Here is a 10,824-nt window from a genome sequence, read left to right on the forward strand (position 1 = left end):
AAGTAGGACACAAGGCCACCCTAATAATATTATTAAAACAAAGCAATTCAGCAACAATATAACATACTTTCAAGAAAGAGGAAAGACTTAAACCTAATAGGTATTTCACACTCTCACTCGCTGGATCATTGTCATGGTGAGTGATCATTGCATGTTCCTATGATCCTTGGGAGCGAAGCCATCGGGAATTTCGTACTCCCAGTAGGGTCACCCAAGGCAGTAAGGTCAAGGGGGAGGAGCTACACAAATAATGAAGAACACACTTATTTGAAGGCTTGAGGTGATAGGGTCATACAGACTGCAATTCAAATGCATGCTTACTCAGATGCTGTCTTCAGTAGATCTTAATCCTAAACATGCTTGGGATTGCAGCCTTGAGCAATTAAGGAGGAAAAAAAATATGTTTTTCTTCCTTTTTAGCACCCTCCCACACTGCTATTTTAGGTAAGCAATACCTCCCTCTGACCAGTAGGGGTATTGCTTTTCAGTCAGGGGTGCACTGAAAATATAACAGATATTTCAAGTTATTATTTTTGTGATTATTATATGAGTGGGCATTGTGGGATTCTCTCGCTGCATACACATCACACTTCTTCCTGTGCCCATCTCCACCATCAGGTTTCAAATGAAACTTCTTAAACAAGGACTTCTGAGAACATCACACTTTGAAATATGGGACACAGTGAGGGATGTAAAACATTTTATAAATAATTTGCATAAACCTATCACAGATTTAGGTGATACTTTATGGAGCACTGTCAGTAAGTTAGCTGAACCAAAATTACTCACTTTTTCTATTTCCAATTTGATCTTTCTTCCAGTGAGGTTTTTATTTAGTTGTTTGTTTATTGCAGCCTCTCTGGAATGCTTTGAGCCTATTTCATGTTTTGGAGATAATGCTATCTCCAGGGAGCATTCAAGTTGCTTCCTAGAAGGTCTGCAGGCTAGATGCCAGTAGCTTGGATCATGTGGTTCCACACACCCAATCAATGCACAGATCTAGTACAGGCACTTTGGGGAGTAGCTTGAGCTCTCCCTTGGGCATCCTTAGCGCTGTGGATTTTGCTGCCGACACGTTGCTGCTTATGCAAGCAAGTTTACTGTCTGCAGAAAGCTGTTCGCCACAGCAGCAGCAGTGGTGGCGGTGGTGGCAGGTGGGGTGGGGATGGAGTGTGGAAGCCCAGGGGAGCATTCCCGTTGCTTCTCTGGGTTCCGACTTACTCCCACAGGCGACTTGATCTTGGATGCCTCTCTATCTGATGGGATGCACAAACCCACATGCTGTAGTTTCAGTCGGTCATTGCTGAGGATATTAAAACACAGCATAGCTAAACTTGCAAAAATATCATATTTAATTTCCCCGATTTCCCCTTCCTCTACCCCAATAAAAAATGTATGCCTTGAGGCCAAGCTGAGATAATATTTGTCTCAACCCTAGTTATGAATTGCTCATGAGCTGGGGGATGAATGATGGAGTCCTCAAAGTATGAAGGAGAGGTCAGAATTGTGGGAATGTTCTGGGGTGCAGGAGAGGATATATTGACTAATTATATCCTTATCCAACTTGTGCTAACAAGTTCCCAAAATATCAGCAGAGTTTATAGACATTCCCCTTTAAGTTCGCAACGGTAACGTCTGCACAGGTTCGCTAGAACCTCTATAATAATTACTCTGGTAATTTCCCCTTTGTTCCCTCTTAAAATACAAGACACGACACAGTCTTTATAAAAGTATAAAAGAGTTTACTCACGTTCTGTTCACAATGTGATCCCAGAAGGCAGACAGACTTAAAAAAGGTTACATACATTTAGAATCTATCTTGTAGCAAGATAGTCCTTATCTCCTCTCTTGACTGGGACCCAAGAGAGCATCCTTAGATGTTTCCTCATCGAAGGAAGATGGCAGAGAGAGAGAGATGGCTGGCTGCCCTGTGCTTTTATCATTTACCTGCACAGGTGAGGCCACACCCACCTCTGGTCACATGCGGAGGAAGTCCGTCCCCAGGAAGTTTACCTGCTTGCTGGACAGACATCCCTCCCCATGTTCTAACATGTACACTCTAGGAATGTTGTCATTGACTGCTCCTGTGTTTTACATCCCACAAGAATAACTGCTGCAAGCCACAGAGGTGGTGACAGGACTAGCTGTTGGGTTTCTCCTGGCATAGGAGCCTCTGGTGGAGAGCAGGGATTTATTCTGCCATCTCCCTGGGGTCTCCTGCCTCATCTCTGGGCTTTGGGTAATTCAATCACACAGCAAAGTAGGCAGGTGGCAAGTCACTATTTTGTTTCTCAAAACTGCAATGTGTGAACTGAGTTTTAAATCTCTCTGGGCTTCAGGACACCCTAGTAGCATTATGTAATCATTTCCTATCTGGGAGTCAATAATACACCCTACAACCAGGTAACATTATGTGACTCAGGTATACTCCAGGAACACTGAGACATTCAAACACAACTTGTATACCTGAATAGCCTACTTTTGACTTGTCACTTTCATTGTTAATGTAAAATCTGGAAGTCTGAAACGTAAGACAAGAGTGAATAGATTGAAGATGCCTGTTAAGTCTCAGCAAAATACATGCTAACATGCTCCTTGAACACCTTTTCTTTCTTTTCTGTCAGGTCTTTGCTTTTCCTGTAGTTTTAATTTCCATATGGTACAAGATTCCACAGCAACTGTCCTCAGTTGTTTTGTTGAGGAGTGGGGAGGGGAAAAAAAGTATGATATGAACTTGATGCGTGACTGAATTTGAAGCAAGAAAAGCTCCACCAATCTGCAATTGATAATGATATTTGTTTACCAGCACTGAAGTCTAAGGCTGCAATGCTATATACCCACTTACCTGGGAATGAGCCCCATCGAACTCTGTGAGACTTGCTTCAGAATAGACACGGATAGAACTGTGCTGTGGAAATCATCAATCAGGGCTTTATCCCTCACAGCCTTTTGGCAGAGGTATCGGGTTTTTCTGTTTAATGTGTAAATTAGGGAAAGGGAAGATTAGTTATTTAGCAAGATCATGGTTGCCAGATCAAAGAGTCCAAATAAAAATGTGACTATAACAGACATTTGTAAATTGATGTACAGTCAGAAGAAAGCAAAGAAAGGCCCTTCTTTCATAACTCTGTATAATGTGGGTTCAGTTCATGAAACTGATTGGCCAAAGGTGTAGGTCGGTCACAGAGCAAAGAAATTCTTTGGATAATGATCAATTGGTTTTTGGAACTCAGTGCCACAAGAAATGGATATAGCTGTAAAAGATAGATTATTGGAGGAGGAGAAGGAGGAGGGGGGGGAATTATATCAATGACTGTTAGCCAAGATGGCTAAACGAAACTTCAAATTCAGATGCAGTGTGAAAATGAATGCCAGTTGCTTGTGGATAAGAATGGCCTTCACAACTTACTAGTGGACTTCCTGGAAGCAGCGGGCTAGCAAGTGTGATAAACAGGAAACAGGAAGCTAAACTAGATTGGGCAGCCAGCAGCAGCTTTTGGTGGACTTCAGCTCCCATCAGCTGCAGTCAGCATGACCGATGGGCAGGGATGATGGGAGTTGGAAGGTGCCAGGTTGGTTATCCCTGAACTAGTTAGACCTTTAAATTGACCCAGCATGACCCTTCCTATGTTTAAATGTCAATAGGAATCTTGCCTCTAATGTCAGTGGAACCAGAAGAAAGAAATAAAGGAGCTGTACTAGCGTAACTTAAATTCTGAACTTTGAGAAGCTAAATTCTGCTGTCTGGTCCAATTATGCAAGGTGGCACATTTCTGCTGGGAATGGCAAAGCAGCAAGGGCTATTCAGGTCACTGAAGCGTCACACGCTCCCTGACCACTGGGAATTCTCCTGCTTCTTAGGTTTCACCAGGCATCGCTTTTGCAATTTCAAGCCCACAGCGGTACCTCGGGTTACAGACGCTTCAGGTTACAGACGCCGCTAACCCAGAAATAGTACCTCGGGTTAAGAACTTTGCTTCAGGGTGAGAACAGGAATCGTGTGGCGGTGGCCTGGCAGCAGCGGGAGGCCCCATTAGCTTAAAGTGGTACCTCAGGTTAAGAACAGTTTCAGGTTAAGAACGGACCTCCAGAACGAATTAAGTTCTTAACTCCAGGTACCACTGTATCGTTGAGGACCAGAAACTTGGCATTTTGAAAGGGGGACAACGTTCAGATTCTCAGCTTGCCATACTGCACCCCACTACAAATTCCACATTGCCAAGGCCCGACCATTCACCAAATAGCAAAAAACACACACCGCTCTGGGGCTAAGGGATGTGGAAGCACTTCAGTAAACTCAGATGTGTAAAGAAGAAACCCGTTAATCACCACAACATCTTTATTCCAAAGGGGAGAGTCGACCTCCTAAGGACTGCTGTCTATGTGTGCTGTTGACACATCTCCCTATTCCTCAGCATGCATTGAGCCCAGCTGTGACCATCACAGCTGTACAGTTTTCTCTGCCAATTAAAGGTGCTCCCCCCTGCACTCACCCAGACCATATTAACCCTCCCCTCAAAAAAAAAAAAATCTCTGCTAAGGCGAGAGAATTATTTTCGGAACAAGAGCAGTTATACAACAAATGAATTATTTATCTTTTTTGCATCAAGGAAGAGAAAAGCATTTAGTTAGGACCCTTATTTATTTATCTTGAGTGTGTGCGCGTATGTGTGCACACAACAGAGAGAGAGAGAAATTGTTTTTACAGGGACAGCTGAAAATCCCCATTGAAGGGAGGGGTATGTTAAGCTGAACAAAACACAGCTGTACATCCTCCCCCCTCCACTTCTTTGTCCCCATCTTCCACTTTCTCCGCTCCCCCTCCTCACAAGGCTCTGATTTTTGTTACATAACAGAACCCAAGTACCCTTCTGGCTATCACTGATATACAAGATTATGTTACAAGGGCTCCCTTCGCCAAAGCTTATCGACATAGCAAGCGATGCTAATCCAGCACATACGCCCCCCCCCTTTCTTCCATCCTCATTGCTCTGCGCTCGGCTTCTCCCCATCCCTGTGAAACTAACAAACCTAGCTGTCTTTTTTCATATTTCAAAGCCCCCCTAATTGATGCCTCTTCTTGTCTCTTGTGTGTTTCCTTTCCAGATTTCAGCGACAGATGGATCCCTCTCTCCCTCCCTCCCTTTTTGCCTCCATCTCCTTCTCCCCCCTCCCTACGTTCTCCTCCTCTCCCTACATTTTTTGTTTGTTTGTTTTCAACACGTTTGATCTGAAGTTCTGAAGCATCTCGGAGGGGACCCACGAGAGGCGGAGGAGGCGGAAGCAGCACCCAAGGAGTGTCAGCGACACCAAGGCGGCGCTGCCTTGTTCTCCCACCAATTGCATCATGGTGTTGTTCAGGGGAGGCTGTGGAGGAGTCACACAAAGAAGATTTGTTGCTGAACGTTTCATTTTTGTTTGGCTTTGAGAAGAAGCACAAATAGAGAGAGAGAGATATCTTTCCCCTCCAAGTACAACTTTCACTCTGATTGACGACCACAGCTAGTCAGTGTTGTCACTGTGTGTGAAACTGGGCACATATGACAATGGTGGCGTCCAACAGAACTGGGGTGCTCATGCCCTTTGATTGCTAAGCTCCGAGGGCATCAAGTCGCCCTCTTGAAGTCTCCTTCTCAATTCTGTTGTTGTTGTTGTTCTTGTTGTTGCTGGGTTTGCCTCTTTTAGCCTAAAGGGGGCACTGTAGCCCAACATGCTCCGTCTGGGATTCTGGGTGGCTACCCTGCTCTGCATTTTTGCCCCCAGCAGTGTCTGGAGCGACTGCTGGCTGATCGAAGGAGACAAAGGTTACGTCTGGCTGGCTATCTGCAGCCAGAACCAGCCTCCGTATGAGACCATCCCCCAGCACATCAACAGCACTGTGCACGACCTGCGGCTGAATGAGAACAAGCTCAAAGTGGTGCTCTACTCCTCCCTCAACCGCTTTGGTAACTTGACGGACCTCAACCTGACGAAGAACGAGATCTCCTACATCGAGGATGGAGCCTTCATGGGGCAGTCCAACCTGCAGGTGCTGCAGCTGGGCTACAACAAGCTCACCAACCTGACGGAGAGCATGCTGCGCGGCATGGGCCGTCTCCAGTTCCTCTTTGTGCAGCACAACCTGATCGAGGTGGTCACCCCCACTGCCTTCAACGAATGCCCCAGCCTCATCAGCATCGACCTGTCCTCCAATCGCCTCAGCCGCCTGGAGGGAAGCACCTTCACCAGCCTCAGCAACTTGATGGTGTGTGAACTGGCTGGGAACCCCTTCAACTGCGACTGCAACCTCTACAGTTTCCTCATGTGGCTGGTGGCCTTCAACAATGTTACCAAAAACTACGACCGCCTGCAGTGTGAGACTCCCCGGGAGTTTGCCGGCTACCCACTTCTCATGCCTCGGCCACACCACAGCCGCAATGCCATCACCATCTTCAAGTCAATGTGTGGGGATGGCAATTACCCCTTGATCTCCAGGATCAACCCCACACCATACATCCCAGATTCTCAGAGGGAGGAGGACAATGCTGAGAACTCAGGCATCAGCCCAGACTTCCTCTCAGTAGAGCCTCCAGCGTCTTCCACCACAGATTCCTCCTACATCCCCAGCATCAAGCTGCAGCAGGTGACTATCACCTCAGCTGCCTTGGTGGTGACCATCCCATTCCCCTTCAGCAAGATGTACGTGCTGGTCCAGTACAATAACAGCTACATCTCTGATGTAATGACCCTGAAGAAGAAGAAGGAAGTTGTCACTCTCACCCACCTGAAGGCTCACACAGACTATACCTTTTGTGTGGCTTCCATACGCAACTCCAAGCGCTATAACCACACCTGCCTCTCCTTTGCCACCAGGAGCAAAGGGAGAGAGGAACCCATGGCCAACACATCCACCACTACCCATTACATCATGACTATCTTAGGTTGTCTTTTTGGAATGGTTATTATCCTTGGCATTGTTTATTATTGCCTGAGGAAGCGTAGGATGCAAGAGGAGAAGCAAAAGTCCCTCAATGTCAAGAAAACGATTTTGGAGATGCGTTATGGCTCAGATATTGATACCAGCTCAATCGTACATCCGTCACAGAAGTTGGGGGAGCCGCCTGTCATCCCTGTCTCACGGATGTCCTCTCTTCCATCAATGATTGGGGAGAAGATGCCCTCATCCAAATCCATGGAGGCTGGCATGGATACTCCCAAGGTCACCACCAAGGGCAATTACATTGAGGTTCGGACAGGTGGCGGGGATGGGCTGGACAGGTCACAGCGGGATGATGACCTGCATGAACTGGACAATGGCCAAGGTTCAGCCGCTGAAATCTCAACAATTGCCAAGGAAGTGGACAAGGTGAACCAGATAATCAACAATTGCATTGATGCCCTCAAGCTGGACACAGCCTCTTTCTTGGGGGGAGGGGGTGGTGTTGACTCTGACATGGCTTTTGAATGCCAGTCCATACCAGCCGGTTCCTCTGTTGGGCTGGAGAGGCCAAGCTTCCTCTCACCACCCTACAAGGAGAGCTCCCACCATCCCCTGCAGCGTCAGCTCAGTGCAGATGCTGCGGTGACCAGGAAAACCTGCAGCGTCTCCTCCAGCGGCTCCATCAAGAGTGCCAAGGTCTTCAGCCTTGACGTACCTGACCACCCACCTTTGAGTAAGGCAGACTCCAAGTACATTGAGAAAGGAAGCCCACTCAACAGCCCCTTGGATCGTCTTCCCCTCGTGTCCCCAGGTGCCATCCACCACCTGGAGGTGAAACCATCCTACCACTGCAGTGAACACCGGCATTCCTTCCCAGCTCTCTACTATGAGGAGAGCGGCGATACCTTAAGTCAGAGGGTGTCCTTCCTTAAGCCGCTCTCCCGGTCCAAGCGGGACTCCACATATTCTCAGCTCTCGCCTAGACATTACTTCTCGGGCTATTCCTCCAGCCCAGAGTACTCCTCAGAGAGCACCCATAAGATCTGGGAGCGTTTCCGGCCTTACAAGAAGCACCACCGGGAGGAGGTTTACATGGCGGCCGGCCACGCCCTGCGGAAGAAGGTCCAGTTTGCCAAGGACGAAGACCTGCACGATATCTTGGATTACTGGAAAGGTGTCTCTGCTCAGCAGAAGTTGTGACTCTCTCATTAAAAGAAAGAAAATCAACACACACACACACATACACAAATTAACCCACCTGACTGTGAAAAACAAAAACAAAACAAAACCCCGATAAAAGAAACTGAAAACCATTTCTTAAAAGTTTACAAAAATGAACAGGAAAAAAGGCCCGTGTAAAATGAATTGTCTCTACTGTGTTATGGGGACCACTGTTAACTCCTTCGGATTGGTGGGGAGGAGACACTTGCTTTTGTACCGAGGTAAAGAGAAGGGGGTGACTGTTAAGGGAGATACTGGGCTGGTAGGTAGCAGAAGTGGCAAAGGAAGGATGCTAATTAGGCATAGGCTAAGACAGGCCACATGATTTTTCTGTTCCGGTTTGCTATTTTGTTCCAGAAGGAGAGGATTTTGCTCATTCCCCAGACAAAAGGGAGGCAGGGAAGGGGTGATGCCTCCTCATCCCTCCCTTCCCTATACTTAAAGGGGCTCTTCAAAGGTTGCCTTAGTGCAGCCTCCCCAACCTGGTGCCCCTCATAGGCTTTGCACTACGTCTCTTACCAGACCCAGCCAGCATGGCTGTGGTGCCCAAGGCTGATGGGAATTGTAGCCCAAAACATCTGGAGAGCACCAGCTCGGCAAAGGCTGCCCTAGTGCATGGGAGGCGCTTTCCTGTGAGTGGATCTCCCATAGCTGGGGAAGCATTTCAACAACCCAGCCATGCGGATGAGGGCCAGTTGTGTGAGTGCCGGATGTGGGATTAGCAGCCTGCAGAGAGCCAGTCCCATGGGAAAGACCCAGGTGGCCATCCTCTGATGTGGTTGGGTCATTTAACGTTAACCTCAGCTGTGTTGGCACAGCTTGTTGAAAAGTGATCCCCATTGTTTCAAGGGCCTCAGAATCCAGATGAAGACATGATGTAATACGAATGTCCTCTCTGTGCTCAGAGAGGTTTTCTAGGCCTGCTGCCCTGCTCCCACCCCCTCCATATATCCTTATCTGCACAAGGACAGGAGCAAAGAGCAAAAAGGGAGGCTTTCTTGACATGTCCTCACCTGCCCAAGAACCTTGTGTGGTGTAGGCTGCCACAAGATGGCTTGGCTTCCTCCACTCTGGAAGGAGCTGGGAGATGGAGCATCAGTAGTAGGGTCTCCTCCATATCCTTCCTCATTTGTTAGGAAGAAAGAGCATTAGCTCACAAGGTGCCTCCCTGCACCTCAGTGGGCTGTTCAGTTGTCTTCCAAGAGGAGAGGGTGATTGTGCTGCATGACACATGGAAAGAGGAATTGCCAAGGCGAGGGGAAGGGAAGGAGGGCAGCATCTGCAACCCCTCTATGATCTCAAGGAACCCTGACCCCGGATATGCTTGGCTTAGGGAACAACACACAACTCCATCCCAGAATACGTTGGGCATCCTGCAGAGCAGAGTCTCATGACAGACAGATGGGCTCTCATCTGCTGCTCCTTACACTGAAAGAATGGCTGTGATCAGCTATGAGGTCCTTGGTGGGCGAGGCGAATCTCAAATAGGCTTCTGTTACACCTCACTGCCAGAACTTGACCTAAGTAGAGATAGAGGAAGTGAATCAATCTAACACTCTGATGGCTGGATATATATACTACACTGCAGCAGAAGCTAGCATAGTGCCCTCCAGATGTTGGGACCGCAGCTCCCACCATGCCTGGACATTGCCCATCCTGGCTGGGGCAGATGGGAGTTGCAGTTCAACTGCAGTTCTGGAGGCCACCACATTGGCTGTCCTTGCAGTGTAGGATGCTGTTATGATGGAACACTGGATGGGAGCAGATAGGGTTAAAGAAGGCCTAAAGGCAAGGTGTATAAAAGGTCAGATCAGAATAGGAAAGCATAGGCATCCATCAGTTAAACTGGTGGGCAAGCCAGTCTCAACCACTGACCTGCCACCATGCTGCCATCACCTGTTCTTCATGTCCATTGAATAGAACAGAATATCTTTTATTGAATTAGTATTTAGGCTATAGCAGCGCTAAGTGAGATGACAAAAATTTAAGCCTGGCAACAAAATTTACATAAACTTATAGAATGGGGGGGGCACTCTTGAAGGAATTATACCCTTGAATGAAGATAATACGCTGATATCAGAGATTGCTACTTAGATCCCATTGCTTCCTTGCAGATGCAGCTGTCCTACTCCTGACCACCATACTTCCTTTTTCCCCTGGGAAAGAGTGCCAGTGGCCAATGGGAACAGCAGAGAAGGCAATGGTCAATGGACGCAAAGAGGCACAGGCTGAGTGCACTGCTTGGAGTTATTCAGCAGCTCTGATGTGGCCTCAAGCTGCCATGGAGACAAGGGATTGTTGAATCAAGGAGAGCTGGTATAGAATAGGAAGTAAGCATGAGATACCTAGGTAGCACCCCTGCAGAGTGTGAAGTTATAGGTAACTTACTAAATCTAAACAGCAGAGCCACTCTATGAAGGCTGTGTTCTATAGAGGTGGTGAAAGGGAATGTTTTATATCAGTTCTAGTGCCAAGCATAAAGGGTCTCTGCCTTCCGGAACGTTTCCACTCCCTCTTGCCCTCCCTGCCTTGCTATGTCTTATTACACCACTTGATAAGGCATACCTTCCCTCTGCTCACCACCATGAAGTTTCCTCACATCTCTACCTTGCAGCAAAGCTCCATAGCTTATAGCCCCCCACTACCTGCCTGCATCAGAACACACCAACAAAGCACAAGTTAAT

General features: G+C 47.6%; 1 protein-coding gene across 4 annotated transcripts in view; it reads left to right on the forward strand.

Moving 5' to 3' along the window:
- Positions 1-10,164, forward strand: part of ELFN2 (extracellular leucine rich repeat and fibronectin type III domain containing 2) — a 140,225-nt gene extending 130,061 nt beyond the window's left edge. For all 4 annotated transcript variants that reach the window (XM_083400738.1, XM_083400737.1, XM_083400739.1 and 1 more), the window contains one exon: positions 5,107-10,164. In XM_083400738.1, the coding sequence (XP_083256864.1) occupies positions 5,711-8,119 (2,409 nt within the window). In that variant the 5' untranslated portion in view covers positions 5,107-5,710 and the 3' untranslated portion in view covers positions 8,120-10,164. The remainder of the gene's footprint in view (positions 1-5,106) is intronic.
- The last annotated feature ends 660 nt before the right edge of the window (positions 10,165-10,824 follow it).

The sequence above is a fragment of the Podarcis tiliguerta genome (assembly GCF_965153285.1).
Source record: "Podarcis tiliguerta genome assembly, chromosome: 10".
Classification (NCBI taxonomy): domain Eukaryota; kingdom Metazoa; phylum Chordata; class Lepidosauria; order Squamata; family Lacertidae; genus Podarcis; species Podarcis tiliguerta.